The sequence below is a fragment of the Colletotrichum fioriniae genome (genome assembly GCF_027942845.1).
Source record: "Colletotrichum fioriniae strain IMI 355084 chromosome Unknown scaffold_8, whole genome shotgun sequence".
Classification (NCBI taxonomy): Eukaryota; Fungi; Ascomycota; class Sordariomycetes; order Glomerellales; family Glomerellaceae; genus Colletotrichum; species Colletotrichum fioriniae.
The window spans coordinates 958836-980974 of NW_027076844.1; the positions used below are offsets into that span (position 1 = coordinate 958836).

The following is a 22139-nucleotide window of genomic DNA, read 5'->3' on the forward strand; positions in this document are numbered from 1 at the left end:
CACACACGCGTCGAGATTGTGGATTCATCGAGTTCTTAGGATACGCTACGTCAATCGGGTACACGGCGATATATTACCCCGCATGTTCACCGCCTGTTCTGTAACGCCGTGGTGTGTAAACTGTCAGTCGGCTGTCTACACAATATCTAAAGTTGTTTCACATGTTGGCTGTCCATTGAATGAACGTGGCAGCTCCCATAAATCTTTAGAATATTCTGCCTCCCGGACGATACTACTGTCCCGGAGTGAGGACAGCCGTCTTTAGTTTTATAACTTGGCCCTGTGTCTGCCCCTAGTTAGTCTAATTGTGCTTTAGAATAGACTAGGACAAGATGGGTCTCAAGCTTAGCATCACGAGAAACACGAGCACCAATTTGTGCAAACAATGGAGTAAGGAACTGCAAAGAGTGCTGACTCTCCTGGCGCATGCGATCAGAAATGCAAGGGAAGCTAGAAACGTGTAGACTGAGGATGGTAACAAGCAGCAAACACGTAACACGTATCCTGGATTTCTTGTACATGACAGCTTGGCCCAGGAGAATGTCTGTGGAATCGGCATTGTCGCCTTCCTGGAGTTGAAATGTTTGGCGAGGCAATGTTGCGACCAATGCTTCAACGCCTTGCAGCCCAAGAGTTAAGCAATCCTGTGCTACGGCCGCTAGTCTTTCTTTCAAGATTCACAACGCTTTGGAGGGAAACATGTACAACAAATGTTGCTATCAGCCACTCAACGTAAACCGGAATCAGGCGTGAACCTCATGAGGTGATATTGGCATGTAACACAATGCTGTCGTAAAGAGCTTAGTGTTTCCAGATACTTAGAAGTTGACTACAAAAAGATAACATAACGTTTTCGTCTCTGTTCGTTTCCAGTCCCTGCCATCACTGTTAGCTCCACCTGCACTCTTGATTATCCTCCATCTTCCCACACGTCTCTCCAAAGGGTCAACGAATCTTCATTCTTCTTTTCCTCTCAAGATGATTCATCCAGAATGTGATCCCCTTCCTTGCCATACTGGCTGTGTTTCTTCTGACTACCCTTTCTCTCAGCACCGGCGATGTCAACTTGGCGGGAAACGAATAACAGAGCAAACAGGGTTTGATAACTCCCAAAACAACAAGGCAAAGCGGCAGATACCAATTATGTGTCCCGGATACAAAGGCTGCAACCGGAAGGGTTCTGTTGGCGATTCCACCAATATCGCTCACGAGATCAGAGACGAGACACTTATCACCGAGAGATCTGGCATGACTGCCACAAGTGACCAACAGTATTGACTGCTACTATGGCTTTCGGTGGAATGGATAAGAGAATGGACCTATGTCTTGCTGCATCGACTGTTCAGAGCATATGAACATGTGTCCGGGTATTGCCAAAACAGTCCCCATAGAGTTTTCTCGGCATTGGACTTAAGATGGGCGAGGTCTTCTTTGTCCACGGAAGCTTATCTAACCGATGAAACAGTGAGATCTTGTCATACACCCTATCGCATCTCCAAAACCATCGGATCATGCCGGTACGTGCCTGTCACTCGGACGATGGGATGGCATTGAACACATGTACGCGAGCACAGACCTGATCGGGTCTTGACCTTGGGCTGCAACTTATCTTTCATTGTCATGTACTCATGGGTCAGACTTCAGGTAAGAATCCAAGGTTATCTTTTCCATTGATTGGCGTTTTCGAAGGCCGACACAGGGACGCATCCAGGAACACGTGCTTGTGCTACTCTAAGTCGATTTCCGTCTCGGCATATTCGCCAGACGCAATAGCTTCTCCGTCCATGACCCCACTAACGTACGCATCCCCAATAAGCTCATACCTGCCTCTCTTCGTAGGTCGAATCACGAAAGGAACTTCAGAACCCAGTAACAGACATATCGCATCGCCAACCTTTGTTTCTCTGGGTACCAAGCAAAGCCTACCGACCGTTGTGCGAGAGAACCTCCTAGGACTGGCAGCAGCTAGGACAGTCATCTCCACCGGCACAGCAGCCGCCACGAAAGTCAACCGTGCCTTGTTCGCCTCTTCGGGGTCTTCAGAGACGAGCCAGGTCTCCATGTTTGTTATCATAGTCTTGATAGGCTCTGACAAGTCCACGTCGATGCGGTCGCTCAGCTGGCTTCTCTCAGACGTCAGAGTCTTCCAGAAATCAGAGAGACGTTCAGGACTCATGTCTTGAATGCGGTCAGAACCTGACGCAATGCGAACGCAGGATTTGTAGAAGTTGAGCGACCTAAGAGAATTTCGGGCGTAATAGGCATCCATCTTATCGAGCGGGTACGGGACGTGCTTAGGTTTTGGCGGGAGTGGCAGTTCGGGCCAGAAGATCCCATCTTCCTCAACGGTATCGATGAGCATGCCAGAACATCTTAGTATCTTGTCGTCGATAATTTCGAGTTTCCCAAACTGTGTCCCGCCGGCTGAGAACTTGCCATACCGAACGCTGTAGCTTGGCAAAGCATCTAACTCCTGGTTCCGCAAGTCAGGTACCCAAGTTGGGAGACCTGACAGCCTTTGACGCTTCCATCGGTATATATGTCGGTAGTACCAGGGTAGCGTGACATCAGTGATCAGTTTCTGCGGCGCGGATGCCAGAACGCCGATGTCCTTCTTCTCTAGGAGCTGAGACCGGGCGAAGCGTAAGTAACACTCTTGGACCGAGAGAGTATATAAGTTATCCCGAGATATAATGCTGTCTTTCTCAACATCTGAGGCGTAGCCCAAGACACCCAGAATGTGGTCTCGAGGATCGGTACATTGAAATGCTCTGGTGGCTTTGACGCCGTCCATCAGCGTGACTGGCTGCTTGCCTCGATACCATTGACTCATGCGCATCATTGAAAGGTTGTAAAGACGGGTTGGGAGAAAAGTCACGTTGCTGTCGTTCACAGTCCCATCTTTGGGCAGAGCTTGGATTCCAAACGTTGACATCCGCAGGGCCAGCTCTGAGAGTGGTTGAAAAGGCATCATGAGCTTCCCACAATAGAGCCAAGTGTTATCGTTAAGAATCGCCTCTTGATAAACCCACTTTCTTTCGAACCAAGTGTGGTTCATTAGTGCCCTGAGAGGTCTCCAATCTAGATTCCAGATAGTGGACTTGCCCTCTCGGGCTCGTTCCTCGTTGCGAGTGGCAAGGATATCTGCACTCTTTCTGTTCTGGTGAGGGTCGTCCACAACCTCAGGGATGATCTCAGATGCCTCCTTGATAACATCCTGGACTCCATCGATATTGGAATCATCACTCCCGAGCCAGATCTTGACAGCTTCCGCATTTGAGTAAATTTCCGACATTCGCCCAATTTGTTGGGTTTTCTCGAAAGTGTTCCTCTGGTTGATGCAAATGGAGTCGGCCCAAAGTACAACCTCCTCTGCAGGGGAGCGCCAGCGCTTTAGTGCTTCGAACAGAGTCTTAGTGATTTGAATTTCTTTCTCTTTGCAGGTAATGTATGCTTTGTCCCGGGCATTTCCCCAGGCATAGGAAACGGCATGGTATTTGACTGGCGCGTTGAGCCACTCGTTAGTGAGGTCAATTCGAACATCATCGTCGTCATGTCCGGGAAGCAAGTGAATGAGGCGAAATTGGCCCTCTTTGAGTGAATCGTGCGCGTATTGAGGCGGAGGTCGGAGCAAGCGCTGGAGTCGAGACGCCAAGCTCTTGTCTGTATCGAGGAAGAACAAGTGAGATGCGACCGGGGCAGCCAGAATGACTGCAGCGCCAATGGCATAGAGGACCCGTCTATCAACGCCGATATCGTCCATTGATATTGACATAATCGATATGAAATGATGGAACTGGCTGGCTGGGCCTCGCTTGCGAGTGCTGCTGAAGGTTGGTTTATCCCAGTTAACTTGCGGAGACGGGTGAGAGACGAAGGTGGTTCCATGTCGGCATGTGTTGGGCCAATCATATTGTTTGCAGGGAGTCCCTCCCCAACCTCACATCCTCTTCAGCTTGTTGCGAGACTAGTCAAGGGGCCTTAGATCGCCGACTCGATTGCCTCAGGTCACGCGAGCTTAGGCAGGATGTTTGTCAGAATATGATACAAGGCGGGCCGAAAGTTGAGGTGAGTAGGACTTATCCCACCGGTCAATTTGCAACAGCTGATACGGCTCATTTCTCGGCCGATAGACCAAGAGTGGTTTCAATTGAATTTGATGTGTGAACGAGTGCGCTCCATCCAAACAGGAGAAGTCCAGCTGACCAGACCTCGGAGAATAGGAAGTTTCCACAACATTGTCCACAATCCGCAACGATTCAAAGGATAGAAAACGTGGTTCTGAGTCAATTACCCGCACTGAAGAAGAAGCCGGTGCCAACGCGTAAACGCGCGAAGCTGTTTACTCAGCATAGGTACTCCGTGCATACGCTATCCACAAACGAGTCAGCGCAACCTGTGTCTGATCAACTGAATCATGGACACCCCCAGTCGCGCGTCTCAGATTGAGCGATAGCACACCGCTGCTAAGATTTAAGCTTGGCTCTGGATCGTAAAGTCCTAACATCTCCACAACTTCTGTGCGTCACCATCGGCGAGCACCCTTCGTATTCTATATCGAGAACAAGTATTACCGGCTTCTTCCAGACTTACTTTACTTGACATTTCACTGCCATTTACAACAAATCGACGTTGCACATAGTGTTGTTGATTAACGGACAACGAGCGGAATCCGCATTCCGTTTCGGCCGGGCGGGAATATGTTCAAGGAAGAAAGCTACTCGAGGCCGATTCAATCGGATAGGAGAGGTGATGACATTTCCATCCACTGAGACTGGCAGAGTTGCCGAGAAAAGCATGACTGGTGCTTACTGATGCTTTCTTTGCCCGTCATCCTATACAATTATCATGGTAAAGGTCTCACAAGACCTTATCACTCTACGAAAACGCGGACATAAGGTAAGATTGCGGTCTCGGCATACTGAGTACGGACACTCTTTGACAAATACCCGTAAAGTATAGCGAATCAAAGACTGGTATACCATGGCCGACCTCGTACGAGTAAGATTCTACCTACAAGTAGATCTTCGCCGACCCGGTGGTTTGGTAGCAAGCGACCTTCCGCTTTCGGAGCCCCAGGAAAGTATACTTGAGTTTGAGTTGGCAACTAAAGCCTCCCACTCTCCCCACGTTTCGGCCTTATCACGGAGTAGCCGTGGCTTGAGCTAGTCTCGAGCACATGTCCCCTTGCAAGTCAAAGAGACAGACCGGGAATATCACGAACTATGCGCATGGGGGAGGACGCCTTGAAAGTCAATTGAGGTGCAACATGGCCCAAGCCACACTGCAGGCTCATGCTTCGTGCCGTGCTCCCGTCCGCTGCGTGGCAGCCAAGATCAGGGGTGAAAGGGGGAAAGCAGGTCGCTTGACCTCAAACCAGGGCAGATTTTCGCTATCAGCGACTCATCGCCACTTCTCAAGTACACTAATCTGTGACAGGGACCCGTTTGTCTTGATTATCGTGCCAAGGAACAATATGTAAGTGGTGCAATCTGGAATACAAAATAGCGTTTCAGCGCCAAGGTTCGAGTTGCGATGAAGTCGAAAACCATCAGACGATATCAGCAAGTCGGCGAGACGTATCTTCCACTTCTCCACCAAAAGGGGACAATAGTCTAGGGGCGCTATCATTTGCGACGCACAGAAGTGAATATGTCCCTGGTGAATGTGGCAGCTGTCAGATGGAGACCTTCATCAATCATCATTCAAGCAGAAACAAAATTGGGGACCAGACTGCCCAAACGCCAACCTTTGTGAAATGCCTTGATTAATGACGATGATGAGAAACTTGCTGCTCAATGGGTCATCAGATGATTGATTTTCTGCCCCTCGTTTCTATTTCCATCTGCCAGGGAACCCCTCTTCGACGTCTACTTTCGCACGCGCGCGGCGCGCGGATATGCGGAGACGAAAGTCGAGACCCCTGGCCTTACCGTGGGAACCCATGCCTTTCAGCTGCTTCTCATCAGCCTTACCAGGCCAGCCCTTCGAAGACCTCGTTTTCGTGAACACTGCGCCGGTAGGCCGCCCTCCAAGGCTCTTATCAGCAAGAGAGTCGAAGTGAGCACATTTGCTCTCGTTGGCATGTCTGAGGATTTTCGAGGCTATCAGCTGAGGCGTAGCTGAAAGCTCTGCGGGTGGTGGTCCTGAATCCCTCCAGGTTCTGCTTCAGCATAGGAAGATCTACCCCAATGTGACGCTGAAACCCCCATTCCAATGTTACGTTCCTCAAATTTGAGTTCTCGAAGACAGTGTAGCCTGCACAACATGCGAAACTCCAGGCAATTCATCATACCATAAATAACATGATCCTAGGCAATACCAAGACGACGTTCATCTGGTCTCCATTTCGCCGAGAGCCAGAAGGGCTGCCATCCCTTCCCCTGACTAGCATCGCAAGACTAGGCGTGCCCCACTTGGTCACCATTCCGGAAGTCTGGTTCTATTCGAGACGGGTCAGTGTGACCGTTTGGTTTATTGGCGTCTATATTGCGGTCTTCTCTAGGTATAATGGATAAAGTTGTCGTGAGTGATGGGAATGAGTCGAGCTGTATAAAGACGGGAGGTTGAGGACATCAACAAACATCCCTTCAGCAGCTTGTCTCTCATCACCTTCCTTCGCTTCCAACACCGCAATCGTTCTTTTACGAACTTGTCGATCTTTTTTCGAAACAGTCCTTCTTTTCTTGTGCGAAAACATGTCTTTCAACACACTCTTTTTCAAGCACCTCTTGGTAGGTGCAGCCCTCCTCCCAGGCCTCGCATTGTCCTCTCCCGTCGGCAGCGTCGATGCTCGAGGCGTCAAAGTCATTTCAGCGCCCTTGGAAAACGTGACGCCAACCATCATCGACCACGGCCCTCTTGATCTCGAGGGCCTTGAGCGCCTCAAGGACTCCCTCACAAAGTCTATCCGCCCCACGCCGACCCCGGAGGCGAACAGAATCAAGCGCCAGGACGTAGCGTCGAGCACTGTTAACTCTTTGACGATCGCCACCAGCGATGCCTTCGTTTCGGTCGATATCGGCGATATCAACCTCGTTGATAGCAACTCTGCCAACTGCCACTCTGAGGAACTCAACGGGCCGTTTGATTCTATTCAGTTCTTCACTGGAACTACCAATATGCGCGCCATCAACGCTACGAGCAGCAGTGGAAACACAAGTTCAATCACCAGCGTAAGTAAAACTTGCCACTCTTAAGCTTAATGAAAATCGTAAGTCTGACATGAACCTCCGCAGAAACTCGAAGGCTGGTTCGATGCAGGCGTCTTCAAGTTCGAGAACGGCGACCGTATCAAGGAATTTTGGGTTCTCGAGAACCGCGGCGCCTTCAACGGCTTCAACTTCACAACTACTAGCGGAAAGACATACTCTGCCATGGGCCAGGTCCTCCGCGACCCTATCCCGATGCAAAAGGTCCCCGTTGGATCCGGCATCCTGGGCCGTATGCGCGTGCAGTACTGCAACATTGGTCTGATCGGCCACGTCGGCTTTGACTTCCTCGACGAGCTTCAGTCCGTCTCCGTCAGCAACATTGCTTACTCTGGCTTCACGGACAACATCATGCCTTCCGGCCCCGGACAGACCATGACTGTCGGATCCCAGATTGTTGATAACCGTAACTCCACCGCTGAGCAAATCATCACGATCATGACGATGGATGCCGTCACCAAGTCGCACACTCTGAGCGTTGCAAACCAGTGGAACGTGGGTGGCCGCGTTGCCGTCGAGGCTGAGGCTGGCATCCCGCTCATCGGAAAATCCAAGGTAACAACAGAGTTCTCCTGGCAGGTGCAGAAGACCACCGTAAGTTATAGCTTTTCTCAATTCATCTATTCCGGAATAGTTCGCTAATGGTATGACCAACTCAGACTGAGGAAGACACTGAGGGAGAGACCCTGACCAAGTCTGCCACCATCAACCTCAAGTGCCCGCCCAAGAAGTACTGCGTCGGCTCCTCCTTCTTCACAATCTTCAAGATGAACGTCGAGGCCGAGGCCACATTCCGCGCGAAGACCAAGTCGGGCAAGGACTTCTTCTGGAAGCAGAAGGGCAAGTACGAAGGTGCCGACTCCCTCGCCCTGCAGCTTCAGGTTGATGAGGCAGACGGCATCATCGGAAGGCGCGCTCCTATTGTCAAGAACTTCTGATTCTGATACCCAGATACCCATTTTCCTTGATTCGTCAATCTCGAGCAGGCGGCATTGTACTCTATTGTTTTTTTCTGCTTGTTGCTTGTGTACCGCGCTGGGAGCATCATATTCCCCCAAACTCACGACTGATTTGAGACGAGCATACGACGTTGTTTCCATAGAGACACAACAAATAGATAAGACATTGAGCTCAAAAATCTGAAAGGCTTCCCATTAGTCTTGAAATTGGGCTAGTGATACGAGAATACCGTGCCTTGTCAGTGATACAAATCGTCTAAAGACGTGATATTTAGGGAGGTATTATTCTTAGGGTCTTGACAAATCATTGAAGTTTCGAACTGTGAGGTTGATAGACGGCAATTCAGTTTTTATCAACCTCTCTGTTTTTAGTGTTACTAGCCAGACGGCGATTTTCATGGTGTAGGTCAATTACCTTATGCTGTTGTCATCCACGAAGCTCCAAGCCACAACCAAAGGAAAGTGAGAACGTTGTTCATGGGAACGGCACAAGTTAGTCTTCCCAGCTTATATTAAACTATGTTCTGATTCTTCTAGGCTTCCGTTGCGTTGGACATTTGCACTTCAGGCGGAAGTAACGTAGGTCGAACATGACTGGAGGCATTATGACGCTCTCATAGTGTATGGCATCTGGATGCAAGAAGAAGCTCAATCCGATAGCGTCAATGTTGTGGTTGATTCCAGTTTACGCGAACCTAGAAGATTGACACGAAAATCTATCCAAGTGTTATAGTCAAAACTAACTGAAAATTGATTCCTGTGCCCGCGATAAAACCTTCTAGTGCCCCTACCTATTGGAACAAAAAATGGAAGATGACAAAATGAAGGGATAGCAAAATGAAGGATAACAAGATGGAGAACAGTAAAGAAAAAGAAAAAAGTAGATATCGTCAAAACCTAAGACCAAAACGACAAATTCCAAACTGAAGTAACCAAGAAAAGTTGTAACGATCTTTGCCAGTCTCGTCATACTTCTTTGACAGTTGCTCAAAGAATAGGGCTTGTAACCATCGCCTTATAGATTAGACAAGACTTTCTCAGCATGAGCCAATTCCTCCAGTTGAAAATCGTTCAGAATCCGGCCTCTTCGCTGTTAATTCTTAATCTTGTAGACAAGGTGAATAATCTCGCTATGATTATCTAGAAGGCGATATCAGTATATGCTTTCATTCTTTTGCGAAGCTGGAAAGGGTAGTATGACAGGGCCGGCCCTTACGATATTGCACGGCTTCATGAAGCTTGCGGAACCGTCGTTCCGTCCTGAGACCTTCCAAGTTGTGTTTGAAGACGGATACAGCTACGGTAGCCCCAATTGCAAGGACTGGAGTTGCCAAGGTGATGAACGTCAACGAGACTGGGTCAAGCAGTTTTGCTAGGAGGAGATAGGTAGGTGAAACCGAAGAAAGAAGAAGTTTCAAACGTGAAGGGTGCTAGCGGAAGTTGTAGGTGTCGTCTTCGTCCGGTCTTCGTTGTCGCTATCAAGATTTGCACGGGGCTGGGTCGGGACTTTTTAGTGGGTAAGGTAGTGGTAGGGAGAAGTGTGAAGAAGGAGTGATGAGAGAATTGAGGACCACGCCGAGGAGGACCTGAATTTATAGGAAACAGAATAGCGTACATGGTGTTGTTGGGGAAAGAAACGGAAGTAGACATTGGTATCCAAATGAAGTGTGGTATACAGATAGCTGCAAATTCTACGAATATCAGCCAGCGCCTCTCGTCGGAATCCCGGGGCGTGTGCTTCTTAGCTGCGATACTCTTGAAGATACATCAAGTTAGGCATTGGCTTCATCTGTTGGGACTAGTAACGACACAGGGGGTTCAATTTGCCACAGCCACCGACACCAACCGCAGCCCGCTTGAGATGTCCTATCCGTTGAGGGCGTGTGAAAGGCTTGACAGCTGACAGCTTGAGTGGATCGGAGCCTTAGAGCTATAGACTCAAGTTCCCTCTTTGGTTGGAGATACCAAGCTCTCTCAGGTGTAGTAGCCACTTAGCCGGCGGTACTGGCTGCGGTGGTGGTAGCGGAGCGCGGAAAGAGGCGGTGCCGAACGGTGCTCAACAGCCGACTCTTCACCGGTCGCCGTTGACCTTTACATGCCGGAGGAATTTTCAAGCTAGCCTGAAACTCCAATAATGGGATCATACAGCCCTGCCAGCAGACAACAACATAAAAACACCTAGACTTTCGGCTATATTGTCGAAGACCCTGTGGTTAATAGGCACATTGTTAGAGCCTACCAGGATCTGCGATGCCAGGGCTGATACAAGGCAACCGGCCAACCGCTGACCTGGTAATTACTAGTGGATAGGGAGTTGTCAAGAAGCATGGCGCTGCAGACCCAAAAAGAGAGAGTCCAGAAGTACGATTCATTCCCTCCGCGCTGTGATCACCTGGAACAATTCCAGCTTGGCCCCAACAAAGGAAAGAGAAGCCTCGGGTGTGCGAAGAGAATGTTGCTGAGAGGCCGCTGCCCTTTCTACCGGAAGTCCAAAGGCAACAGCCTCATAGACTCAGCGCCTCATCCCACTCCCCGCCAAGCCAGCTATCTATTCTACGGGAATTATCCATTGAAACTAGAGCTGATCCTCTCACGATGCTTTTAGCTAGCGAGTATCAGAAGCCGAGCCCCATGTTCTCACATTCTCACACATAGCCTGGGATGAAAGGAATCGCCGACGGACAGAGACCTCAGAATGTTGCTGAACCTACCCTACATCACCGCAGTGTCTCAACTAAAGGAGCAAGTAAACAGGAGCTGAAGAACGCCAGCGGGGGAGATTTCAGAAGAGCCGGTAGCTTCTACACAGGCAGTCCACCGGTCTTCACCGGGCGGTGTTCCTAGGGCTGAACCCCGTCAAACAGGGCTGGGTATGCAACCGAGGGTTACGGGTTGAGCGCGGAAGACGGATCAAGCATGGTGGCGTTGGGCCAATCCCCAACCTACTCAGGAGTCTCATGAATTGAACAACAAAGAAAACCACTTGAAACGAAGAGGTAGTATGCACCCGGTGTGTGATGTCTCACGAGGTCAATCCCAAGCGATAACGCATCGTGAGTTGACATTGTGACACGCTTGAGTTTCGGTGACCCGAAGCAGACCTTGATTGACGATCTCTCTGAAGCTAGGAAGCTTCATGTGGCTGCAGCATGAAAGAAAAGAAAATGAAGCTTGAGCAAGCCACACCACTACGTGCTAGGTACTGAAGCAACAAAAATGGTCACGATGAAGGTCCTATTCTCAATCCACACCGAAACCAAACACGGCGCGTCAATTTGGAAGACGCTGGGACTCTCGTCATTAGGCAGCCACGCCCAGAAAGAGCGAGACGTTGAGCCACGTCCATAGGCATTGCCACATTTTACCAACAACAACTAAAAATCGTTGAGCTGACTTGTTGAAGGCGGACACGCCGGCACAGGGGGTGATATTGGGACAACCTGAACCGTTCGCGAGTCAACACCATGCATGACTGGGTAGCCTTCGTTAGGGCGAGATGCAGAGCAGCGAACGGATGATAGCAGGCAAAAGAACTGGCTTTCACCAGGCTGCTCCCCCTCATCTTCTGGCTTGAAGTGGGTATCTCGGTATCTCGCGGCTGAGACATGGATGTTCAGCTGCGGACTCGTCTACCTGTGTGTTCTGGTATGTTAGCACAGCTGAATCGTCGATCATTAGGTAGCCGTGCTTCCTTTTTGCTATGAATTCTCACATCCGAAGCACTTGTCCTTTTCGAAGATCACGCCCTCCCCCTCTTAAGCCAAAAAGCGGCACACGCCCTAGAGGCATCAAGAAGTGACGCGGCGGTACACAGGCGACATTCACGTATAGCGCAAATGCTACGAACAGGTGCGGCAGAAGGATCGTACTTGTTACTTGCCCCTATGAGATGCTGACGCGTTTTCTCAGAGCTTGGGCACCTCGTTGAAGATACTGAGGCAGAAAGTGCGCTTTGAGAACGGGGGCGGGACAGGGCTGAGAGAGACAATGAAGACGGCGTATCGTAGAAGTCTGGGAACAGATATCGGAGGCGGCCGAGAAGCCAGCAGGAAATCATACTCGGGGAAGGGATGAGAGATGCGACGATAGAGGGAAATACGTACGGGTTGCCCAAACTCTGAGGGCTGGTAATGATCATAGAACATGAGTTCATCATACCCAGCACTTCCCTTCTCCGTTCTCTCCCGGATTCTGGGAGCCAGAATAGCTTGAAAGAAGACCAATCTGTACCATTAGCTTGCAACCATGCTGAGTACTCCATTGAGAATTAACAAGGCGTCAATTTGAATGCCAACCTAGCCTGCTTCAATGCTGTAGATATCTCCAAACGCCATGATGCAGGACCCTCGTCCAAATTCCGCCCTTCCTTCGCCACCCATGTCTCATCAAAATCAGCTGGCCTGCCGGTCGCAAGATGGACCACAACAGCTCTCCAATCCTAGCCATCCTCACAGCTCCCATGAAGCCTGGAGCTCAAGGACGAAAAAACAATAAGTATCCCCAAGTTGCTCCCCTCTCAATCCTCGCCCAAGCTCTCCCTAACACAGGCCCGACACCGTCTCCGGAAATCCTTATTCTTGCCCTCCCGCTCCTCGCGAAACATGCGCGCGGCCTCGACGTTGGCGGGCGACTCGTCGTTGGGCCCGTGGAAGAGGCTAATGGTGCTAAGGAGAATCGTCTCGGGGCTCTGGACGGGGGACCACCGCTCAGAGGCCGCCTCGTAGCCGTACTGGTCCTCCTCGGGCGGGTGGAGGATCGAGATGCAGAGCCGGCCGTCCGGGTAGATGTTTGGGTGGAAGGGGATGGGCGTCTGGAAGGTGAGGGAGGGCGGCATGAGGGGGTAGTTTGCCGGGAAGGTGAGTCTGGCGCGGAAGTTGCCTCCTGTGTTTTGGGGGGAGAAACATGTTAGCCTATTGCGCGCAGGCAGAATGTGAGGGTTCGGGGAGGGGGCAGCCAGTTCGGTAAGCCCTAAATGCCGGTTCTTCTTTGGGCAAAGAGTGGAAGAAAGAGAACATACCTCCATAGTACTTGCAGTCGTCGCTGATCATGAGCATCACCTCCCACTCAAAGATGCTGTTGTCATTGACTAGACCACAAGAGATGCCGGGGATGTCCTTTCCCGTTTGCATCTCCTTGAGCTGTCGACCCAGCAGCGACGCCGCAGCTGCAGAAGACGATGCCATGGTGTCGCAAAGCTCTGCTCTGTGTATCCTTGAAGCGGTATGTGTAAAGGTACGTGTGTATGTGTCGGGTAGTAAGGATCGATCGACGGTGACACAAAAATCGAGTCTTGAGTCGTTTGCGCTTGGAGACGGCGAGAACGGACGATGGAGAGAAAGCTGACGATGAGCGTGCGTGGGGCAAAGTTCGTTAAATAATTCGATGTGCCCTCAACCAAGGTAAATTGAGAGAGAACGAAGGCGATTATACAGATGCCGGCCTTGTTGGCTCGAATTTTCGTTGTTCGCTCGTTTCCGTTGTTCGAGTGAGGTGGGAAAGGACTAGAAAGGTCCAGCGTGGGCAGGTTGCTGAGGGCGGCAAACGGACCCGACCGCGGGATGATGAGGTTGTCGAAATCGGAGCCAATGCGAAGGTGGGGTTACCCGGGCTGCAGGGGTTCGAGGTGCCGGTATCTGAGGGGCTTCGGTCGGCAATCTCACCGAGACACACCGATGGCAGCTCGGTGAAGAAAAGCCCAAGAATTGAGATTGGGCGAGATTGCCTGAGAAAACCGACATACCGCCCCGAATCAACTCGCTTCTTCCCTCGTTCATAGTAATTTTCGGATATCGGGATCTTTCTTCCCATCGCGGTGCCAAACAAGGGTATCATTTCTCGCGTCCTGATCATCGTACAGCTCTCGGAATCGCCTGCCTCTCGCGGCACAGCTTATTTCTTCTTCGTGCCCCCGAACCCTGTAATCCCCATCGCTGCCATCATATCATCCTCATCATGCTCCCCCTCAATCCTCACATCATCCCCATACTCCGTCTTGACCTTCTCCGCCGCCTCCTTCTCAGCCCTCCTCCTCTCATCCGCATCCTTCCTCTTCTTCCTCCTCTCCTCCGCCTCCTTTGCATTCTCCTCCTCCCGCAACGCAAGCCTATCCTGCAAACTTGTCGCCTTCTCCTTTTCCAAATCCAGCTTCCTCTGCCAATGCCACTCGATCCTATCCCTGACCTCCTCAGCACTCGCCCTCTTGACCTCGGTCTTCTGCCCCGTGTTGGCCAGGTGCTGCGGCGTATTCAAGTGCTCCACAAACTGCTTGTTGTCCTTGAACGTGAGATCGCACGGCTCGCAGTAAAATCCCGCGCCGCGACCCCTCTTGCCCACGCCCGCGCCCGCGGGCACGAGCTGCGTCTTGCCGACCTGCGCGCTGAGGTCCAGGACGTTGCGCCGCGCCTGCGTCAAGGTCTCGTCGCCCGTTAGGGGCTTGTAGTATTTCTTGCCCGCGAGCTTAGCCTCGTACCGGGCTTTTGCTTCTTCTTTCTCCTTGGCCTCGCGGTCTTTGGCTTTGGCTGCGTATTCGTCTAAATCGTAGGTCTTGCGAAAGTCGGTGTCGCCTGCGGGCGCGCCGTAGGCGCTTGATTTCTTGTCGGCCATTGTTTGGGTTTCGTGCGGATTCTCTCTGAAGGTAGCTACTTCGTGACGATGCTCCTCGTCGGAAAGTTCGCGGTGTGTAGAGGGGGAATAGGTCGAGAATATCAGAGTCGGAGACGTTCGTTACGTAGGAGTTGTGAAGAGCATTGGAGTGATTAATGGATGCAGAGCTTGGCCGGACGCGTTCGATGATGAAATTTAATGCCTGGGAAGCCGAGCTGGGGTCAAGTGAGGCTGCAGGGGTTGGGGGATCAGAATTGGGAGGGGCCAGGCGAGACAGGGTCCAGGGGGTGCGATGGTGGGGTTGTAGCGCTAAGGAAAAACAGATACCTACCCCTCCATCCAATTCCCCCTCCAAGGCGTGGAAGAAAAAAAGTTACGCTCAACTTCGCCGAATTTTCATAGGTGCTTATTGACCGACTCGACATTCCAGCAGGCACATATCCTTCCTTCGGATAAGTGAAAAAGAACAACCGCCAAGATGTTGTACCTCGTTGGACTGGGTCTCTCCGACGAGACCGATATCACAGTCAAGGGCCTCGAAGTCGTCAAGAAGGCCTCGAGAGTCTACCTGGAAGCCTACACGAGCATCCTCCTCGTTGACAAGGCCGTCTTGGTGCGCCCTATCCTTTCAAACTGTTCTGCGCCCCGAAGAAGAGTTGCCTAACACTTGCGGCAAACCATCTAGGAAGCATACTATGGCCGCGAAATCGTAGTAGCAGATCGCGAAATGGTCGAATCCAACAGCGACGAGATCCTCCGCGACGCCCAGACCGAAGACGTAGCCTTCTGCGTCGTCGGCGACCCCTTTGGCGCGACAACGCACACCGACCTCGTCCTCCGCGCCCGCGAGCTCTCCATCCCCGTCGCCACCGTCCCCAACGCCTCCATCATGTCCGGCATCGGCGCCACCGGCCTGCAGCTCTACAACTTTGGCCAGACCGTCTCCATGGTCTTCTTCACCGACACCTGGAAGCCGGCCTCCTTCTACGACCGCATCAAGGAGAACCGCGACATTGGCCTGCACACTCTCGTCCTGCTCGACATCAAGGTCAAGGAGCAGAGCCTCGAGGATATGGCGAGGGGAAGGAGGGTGTACCAGCCGCCGCGGTATATGACTGTCGGCCAGTGTGCTGCGCAGATGCTCGAGATTGAAGAGGATAAGAAGGAGGGCGTGTATACGCCTGATAGCTTGGCTATCGGAGCGGCGCGCGTGGGAGGCAAAACTGAGAAGTATGTTGCTGGCACACTGAAGGAGCTCTGCGATACGGACGAGATCCTGGGTGGCCCTCTTCACAGCATGGTTCTCCTCGGCAGGAGGGCACACGAGCTGGAGCGCGATTACATTCGTGAGTTCGCTGTGGACAAGGAGACATTTGACAAGAGCTGGGCTGCGGATTATGGGAAGCAATAATCGTCATTCATATCCCGTGACTGGTCGGGGTTTTGTGGCTTATTCCCCCGATAACCTTCATCTAATCTGTGCTATTCTTACATGCCACCGCCATTACAACTCTTTCGCATCTCAGCTTAAGAGGAAGCGGAGCGGTACTGCTCGACCTCCTGGGATGAAACCTCTCTCAACTTGTTGACCTTTGCGGGGCTGCCGGTAACGACGCCCTCAGCCAACTGGGCGACCTTGCCGATGAAGGTGGCATTGCTCAGGGCATAGGTGATGCTGACGGTCTTGACGCGGATGATGCCGATGCGGGGATCGTTCTCAGAGCCGTCGTGGGTGCCGTCACCAAGGTCACCGACCCACGCCTTGAGGGTAGGGCTGTAGTGCTTCTTTACCAACGAGCGGTCGGTGATGACGCTTGAGACACCGGAGACGGAGGCCCAGTCGCCTGAGCTGTTGATGAAGGAAATGTTGATGTGGGGATCGCTGTCAATTTCATCCGTCTTGTTGGACTCGGTGTTGGTGTGGAACAGCAGATCAACGCCGCCGTTTTCCTGGGCAGGATGTTAGGAAGGGAGGGCTCGTGAGGTGACAGACAGGTGTCAGGGTAGAGTACGAACCGTTGCGGCAAGAGCCATGGCGCGAGAGACGAGAGCGCCAGACTTTGCGTCTCTGGTGGTCATCATGGCAAACTTGGTCTTGTCAGCGAAGCTGACGAAGGCCTCGACCTTGTCCTTGACGGAGACATCGTTGTCCTGGTTGGTCGCCTTGTAGGGATCGGCGGGCTTGCTGCCGGTGGAGGTGTTTGAGAAAGACATGATGAATGGGGTTCTTGGGAGTGTGTTGGTGGTTTTGTGAAGATTGAGTAGTCGTGGATAGGATTGAACGCGTCGATTGAGCTGAACAGTCCGAATGATGTATCGTGAGAAAAGTACAGGAGAAGACATTGAGTTGCACGAGGGAGGTTCTTGTAGGAGGAGTATTTGAACCCGTTCCCATCCTAGGGCGGCCCCTCAGGCGAGCTGACCTCATTGCTGTAGCTACGTGCAGCCAGGCACGACCGATTTCATCATCGAAAAAGCACGTTGGGTAAGGTCTCAAAAGGAATTACCTAAGGTGAGGTAGCTAACTAGTGACTGAGCGACGGCCGAGTGGCTACGGGTCGCAGTGTCGGTCGCGCGGAGGTGAGGGAGCTTGCGCTGCAGAGCAGCAAATGGGCGAGACATCATGACGTCAAGAGCGGAGGGGCAGATGGCGTTCCTGCCTACCATAGAAGGGGCCAGCCCGCAGTGGCACGACCGGGCAAATGGGGTTCCATGAGGTAAGGTAGGCAGGCAGCTCCATGAAAGTCTAGATGAACGACGCGTTTTATGGGGTTAAATTCATCATTGATCGTCTTGTTTGCGTGGGCGGAGCTGGGTTGATGTTGATGCTGGCACTGGGCGCGGAGTGCTCCATTGGAGTGAGTCTGCTGCTTTGTCGCATTGGGTGCAGTGCACAAGAACCATCAAAATATCGAACACATAAGCTTCTCTTACGAAGGTAGTCAGTCTCCTGATAGGAATCGTAGGTCTTGAATGCCCAGACCAGGTAGCACAATCCGAGCTGCGATTTAGCCTTTCGACTTGCGATTTGTGCCAGCGGCGTCAGCTGTCGCGGGTCTGTGTGACATTTTATTCTCCACAGTCCCAGTCGCGATGTAGATGCGAGAGGCACAGACAAAAAGGCTGAAGGCATTGACAGGCACGGAAAGACAGAAGAAAAATGATTAGTGGTTGCCCCGAAAATCTGGGGTAAGAGTTTCGCGTGATTTGGAGGATCAGACTGAGGTGCTCTGTCGGCAACTCCCATCATGTCGTGACTGACAGGCCCGATGCTGCCACCGAACAACGATCGTGATGCGGCTCGGGAAGCTACAACGGGGTATCCGTACTTGCCTCCATGCCTCCTTACCTGCCTTTGGCACATACTTCCTGCCTTACATAATGCACCATATAGTAGGTAGATGCACTCTGTTTACTTTTGTATCCACCACATTACGATACTCTGTGAGGTATATTACACGATTCCTCGTATGCTGCCCTGCACACTGCGGCTGCCCTTCGGTGTAAGTCCAGATCGGGATCAATCCAAGACATACATTTGGTCGAGATGAAGACCCAGACAGCCACGTTTGCTCAGATTAGGCGCTTGTTCTTTCAAGGAGCTGTATCTGGATAGATTGGTAAAGCACATCCGAACTACCTTGTTGCTGTTTGTCCACGATGATTCCACCAAAGAAGTGATTGCCGTCTTTGATTGCTGAACGTCTGACCTTAAGAGTTTCCACTCGGCTGCAATTGACTCCAAGAGCCCAGAGCGGATTCGGAAGCTACCTGACTACCTTACCTTACCTCAGGTACTTCGTACCCACCTCTGTATACGCTAAGGTACCTACGGTAGGTAAGGCATTGGGCCCCTGCCCCTGCCGTTCCTGCCCATCGCTGCTTCGTTTCTGTCGCTGTTTCCCTCGTCTTGCCCCCAAAAAGCATCTTCATCTTTTATGACTTTTGCTCATGGGAATCTGCAATCAATGCATCCAATCTGCGAGTAATTTCCGTCGGGCAGTCGCAGAACGCCCCACTAAGTCATACTTCAGCCGGCCAATTGCCTCGTCCAGTGTCTCGTGTGTCGTGGCAGTTGCTGCGTGCGCTTCCCGTCCAGGAAAGATACAATCGTTCCCGTTCCGTTCAGCACTTTCCCCCGTCAGATGCAACAGCTCCTGCCGTGGTTAAACACATTCGCCTACAGCAAGTGCGAGCATTGCAACCCCATCCCACCTCAACCTCGCTTCTCCGCAGTCTATGCCAACCTTATCTGCCTGGGGAACTAAAAGTCTAAGACAAGTATCTCACATTGAATGATTGTTCCCCGAACCCAGTGCCTGCAGGTTTCGCGGTCTGAAGACAGAGGCAAGTAGTAAGGCGCCTGGCAAGGAAAGAAGAAGGTGCGGTCTGCAGCCTGCCTGCCTTCCAGCAAAGAAGCTCACGTCGGAGTTTCGGCGGACATCGGCACCGTCAAAGCTGAAGAGTCTGAGACGGCGCAACGTCGCTTGCCTGCCGAACGTGGGAGCAGGCACCTTCCTTACCTCACCTACCTTACCTCACCTGAGTAGGTAGGCAAGCACGACCATCCACCATAACCAGCCGGGCAAGAAGAACAGAAAGGGAGAAAAAAAACGTCGGCGGTTCTTGCTGCCACTGGCCGTCACCCGCACTCCACCAGAAGGTCCAGTCCTACCTGCCTCATCCCCGTCCCGTCCACTTTCCTTCCCTCGCCTACGCGCAGATCTGCCACCTCTCCCGACGGCGTCGCTTCGCATTTACCCCTCGTCATCTCTCATCTCTCTACCCTTTTTTTTTTTCTTTTCCCTCGTGATTGCTCCCTTCAACATCAACCCTCCACCGCCCAGTTTTCCTCTTTCCTTCACCTGCGCCCAGAGTTCAATCCTCACTGTTGAACCACATCAGGTCCGCTTAGAGTGATTCACTTCAGTCTGCCTCGGCCCTCGCAGGCCCCAAATCACAGGAACAGGCGGGCCAGCCAACGGCGCGAAAAATCGACGAACCGATTCCGAGCCGACTCAGCTGCGAGCTCCTGTCACCTTTCTACGGATACGCTAGTGATTAACCTCTTCAACGACTCGATAGCCCGACCCGACCACGGCCAGGACTCCCTCATGCAGGCATCGTCATCCGTCACTGCCGACTTGCTACCTACGACTCGACCACTTGGGATTTTCTCCCTCCCTCACCCTCCCGCCAATTTGTTCACCCGACCGATATCCGATTGTCGGCTTGGCTGACTCTCGTCATTCTGACTTTTATTTCCACCCCATCATAACGTCAGGACGAACGCCCGAACCACAAATCTCTCTCCTATTTTTCTTCAAACCTTCGTTTCACTTTTTAATCCTTTCTCCAGTCGCGGGTCGCATCGCAAGGTTGCCCGCTGTACTTCGCACTCACTCCGACCAACTGTTGTACCCTGCGTCACCAACGTCAAGGTTCGACCTACCTAATCAGTGGCGTTGTCTCTTTGAGCCTTCTTCAACAATTTGGCCGGGACCTGCAATTTCAATCCCGATCCATTTCTCGTCCAGCAACGAAAATTTGGCAAACTACAAACCAACGGATTAACTTTTTTTCTTCCTCACCCGCGCCCACATTCCACCTCGACAGACCGAGACCCATTTGTGCCTGCGACGAGGCCGAGGAGCCCTTCTCATTCGCAACGTCGCCGGGCTCTGCAGCCCAAGTCATCGCCATGGCAAACCGGGAATTCGTGGGTCTGACTGTTTTCTGCTTTACTTTCGTTGCACGCTAATCAACAAGCAGGAGATCATGCCATGGGAGTGCCGTGATGTGGAGGATCAGGCCGAAGCCTACTACAACCAGCCTCTCAGGTCTTCGAATCAAGCTCTCGCAGAGGAGAATGCGAAGCTGAAGAAGCTGCTTCGAGAAAACGGCATATCTTGGTCGCCCGTATCCGCCAACTACCAGAACCTCCAGGCTGGTGCCAGGCGAAACCAAGTCCCCTCTTCAGGAACTCGATCCTTTCCGTACCTTCCAACAGAGGTCTTGCTGCGCATTCTCAAGTACTCGATGACATCGAAGGACACGATTATCGACCCCTTGACGAAGCTCACGCCGGACAACCTCACAGCCCAGGAGAAAAGCCGCGGTAATCAGATCGCCATCCACTTCTTGGCGACATGCAAGGCGATGCACGACGAAGGCAGCCGTATGTTCTGGAGCAACAATACTTTCACTTTCACAAATGAGCATGCCGTCAGAAACTTTGCCGAGTTGGACTTTGGATTTCGAAAGGACATCAAGCATATCAACTTTCGCATCGTCGCCCAGTTTTACGACGACAAGAAGCGAAAGCACAAGCTCGAGCGATCCTACCACCCGTCCCTCAAGAGCGATATCACATTGCGGACAATTCCTCGCGTCAGTGAGCGAACCTATGCCCGTGGCGGCTTCCGCTGCTACACGTGGGCTCAAGTGACGGATTTCCTGCGTGCCCTCCGCCCTCCCTTCGATCCCAAGCATGATAAAAAACTAGTCCGTCCCAAGCTACTTCCCGGCCTTGAGTCGCTCAGAATTGACTTGGTGAACTTTATCGACGACTTTCTCCCTATGCCCAGCAGCGACCTACACGACGTGGCCTCACACGAACTCGGATGTTCTCTGAACGAGTTGCAAGTTACCGGTCTTCCGATTGACGATGCTGGTAGCAAGGCCACCGCAGAGCTTACTGGGCTTCTGCGCGATGAGGGCCTCTTTCTTGCCGGCTTGCCCTCGTTTGTTCAAGTCAAAAGCTCCCTGAAGCCTCTGCCGGGCATCTCGAGCTGCGCGCGTGTTGTTCGGGCCTGGAAGACAATAAAGGCAAAGAGGGAAGACGACGGTGATTCCGACTCTGACCCTGGAAACGAAAGTGATGAAGGCCACTATCATCCTAAGGAACCCATCATGCCTCCTGCGCCCCGAGAGACAGGGCATCCCAAGTCTGCACCCAGCCGTCGGGACTTGACGATCTGGAAGAGGGTGCCCAAGAGCCGCGACGGGGATGGTGATGACCGCCAGTGGACCGAGTTCTGCCGCAGCAGTGGCTATCCCATGGAGGACATCGAGGACATGATGGGCGACGATGACGAGCTTGGTATCTGCCCTTGTTGTGGCGAACCGCACCCTAGTCTCTTGGACCTCCTCGAGACGGACCTCGAAGAGGACTGAAGTTGGCGCTCGACTCAGTTGAGAAAGCAGCATCTGGTTAGCGTTCCTTGAAACAAGCGGCCCGAGCATGTCTAATGATGGAGAGCAACATGGCGAGGCACCGCTACACATGATATTCGGGATATGAACAGGGATCATGATTTATCGGATGGAAAAGCTCACGGAGTTACTTTGCTCAGGTCACGAGATT

The 22139-nt window shown here is 52.1% G+C and overlaps 7 protein-coding genes across 7 annotated transcripts; 3 read left to right on the forward strand and 4 right to left on the reverse strand.

The window, feature by feature from the left end:
- Positions 1–1726: 1726 nt before the first annotated feature.
- N0V96_007066 (uncharacterized protein) lies at positions 1727–3763 on the reverse strand (the record flags this gene model as incomplete). Its single annotated transcript, XM_065757909.1, has 3 exons — positions 1727–2447; positions 2553–2626; positions 3029–3763. The coding sequence occupies 3 exons, from the start codon at positions 3761–3763 to the stop codon at positions 1727–1729; spliced, it is 1530 nt and encodes a 509-aa protein (XP_065613432.1).
- Positions 3764–6698: 2935 nt separating this feature from the next.
- N0V96_007067 (uncharacterized protein) lies at positions 6699–8149 on the forward strand (the record flags this gene model as incomplete). Its single annotated transcript, XM_053196183.2, has 3 exons — positions 6699–7175; positions 7239–7805; positions 7871–8149. 3 exons carry the CDS (start codon positions 6699–6701, stop codon positions 8147–8149), a joined length of 1323 nt encoding a protein of 440 aa, XP_053046302.2.
- A 4537-nt stretch (positions 8150–12686) lies between these two features.
- On the reverse strand, positions 12687–13353 carry N0V96_007068 (uncharacterized protein; the record flags this gene model as incomplete). Its single annotated transcript, XM_053196184.2, has 2 exons — positions 12687–13051; positions 13188–13353. 2 exons carry the CDS (start codon positions 13351–13353, stop codon positions 12687–12689), a joined length of 531 nt encoding a protein of 176 aa, XP_053046303.1.
- A 706-nt stretch (positions 13354–14059) lies between these two features.
- Positions 14060–14773, reverse strand: SNU23 (U4/U6.U5 snRNP associated protein; the record flags this gene model as incomplete). The annotated part of the gene is made up of 1 exon (XM_053196185.2): positions 14060–14773. The coding sequence occupies one exon, from the start codon at positions 14771–14773 to the stop codon at positions 14060–14062; it is 714 nt and encodes a 237-aa protein (XP_053046304.2).
- Positions 14774–15251: 478 nt separating this feature from the next.
- DPH5 (diphthine synthase) lies at positions 15252–16184 on the forward strand (the record flags this gene model as incomplete). The annotated part of the gene is made up of 2 exons (XM_053196186.2): positions 15252–15386; positions 15459–16184. The coding sequence occupies 2 exons, from the start codon at positions 15252–15254 to the stop codon at positions 16182–16184; spliced, it is 861 nt and encodes a 286-aa protein (XP_053046305.2).
- A 116-nt stretch (positions 16185–16300) lies between these two features.
- Positions 16301–16987, reverse strand: BLI3 (BLI-3 blue-light-inducible Bli-3 protein; the record flags this gene model as incomplete). The annotated part of the gene is made up of 2 exons (XM_053196187.2): positions 16301–16723; positions 16790–16987. 2 exons carry the CDS (start codon positions 16985–16987, stop codon positions 16301–16303), a joined length of 621 nt encoding a protein of 206 aa, XP_053046306.1.
- Positions 16988–20551: 3564 nt separating this feature from the next.
- On the forward strand, positions 20552–21949 carry N0V96_007072 (uncharacterized protein; the record flags this gene model as incomplete). Its single annotated transcript, XM_053196188.2, has 1 exon — positions 20552–21949. The coding sequence occupies one exon, from the start codon at positions 20552–20554 to the stop codon at positions 21947–21949; it is 1398 nt and encodes a 465-aa protein (XP_053046307.2).
- Between the last annotated feature and the right edge of the window lie 190 nt (positions 21950–22139).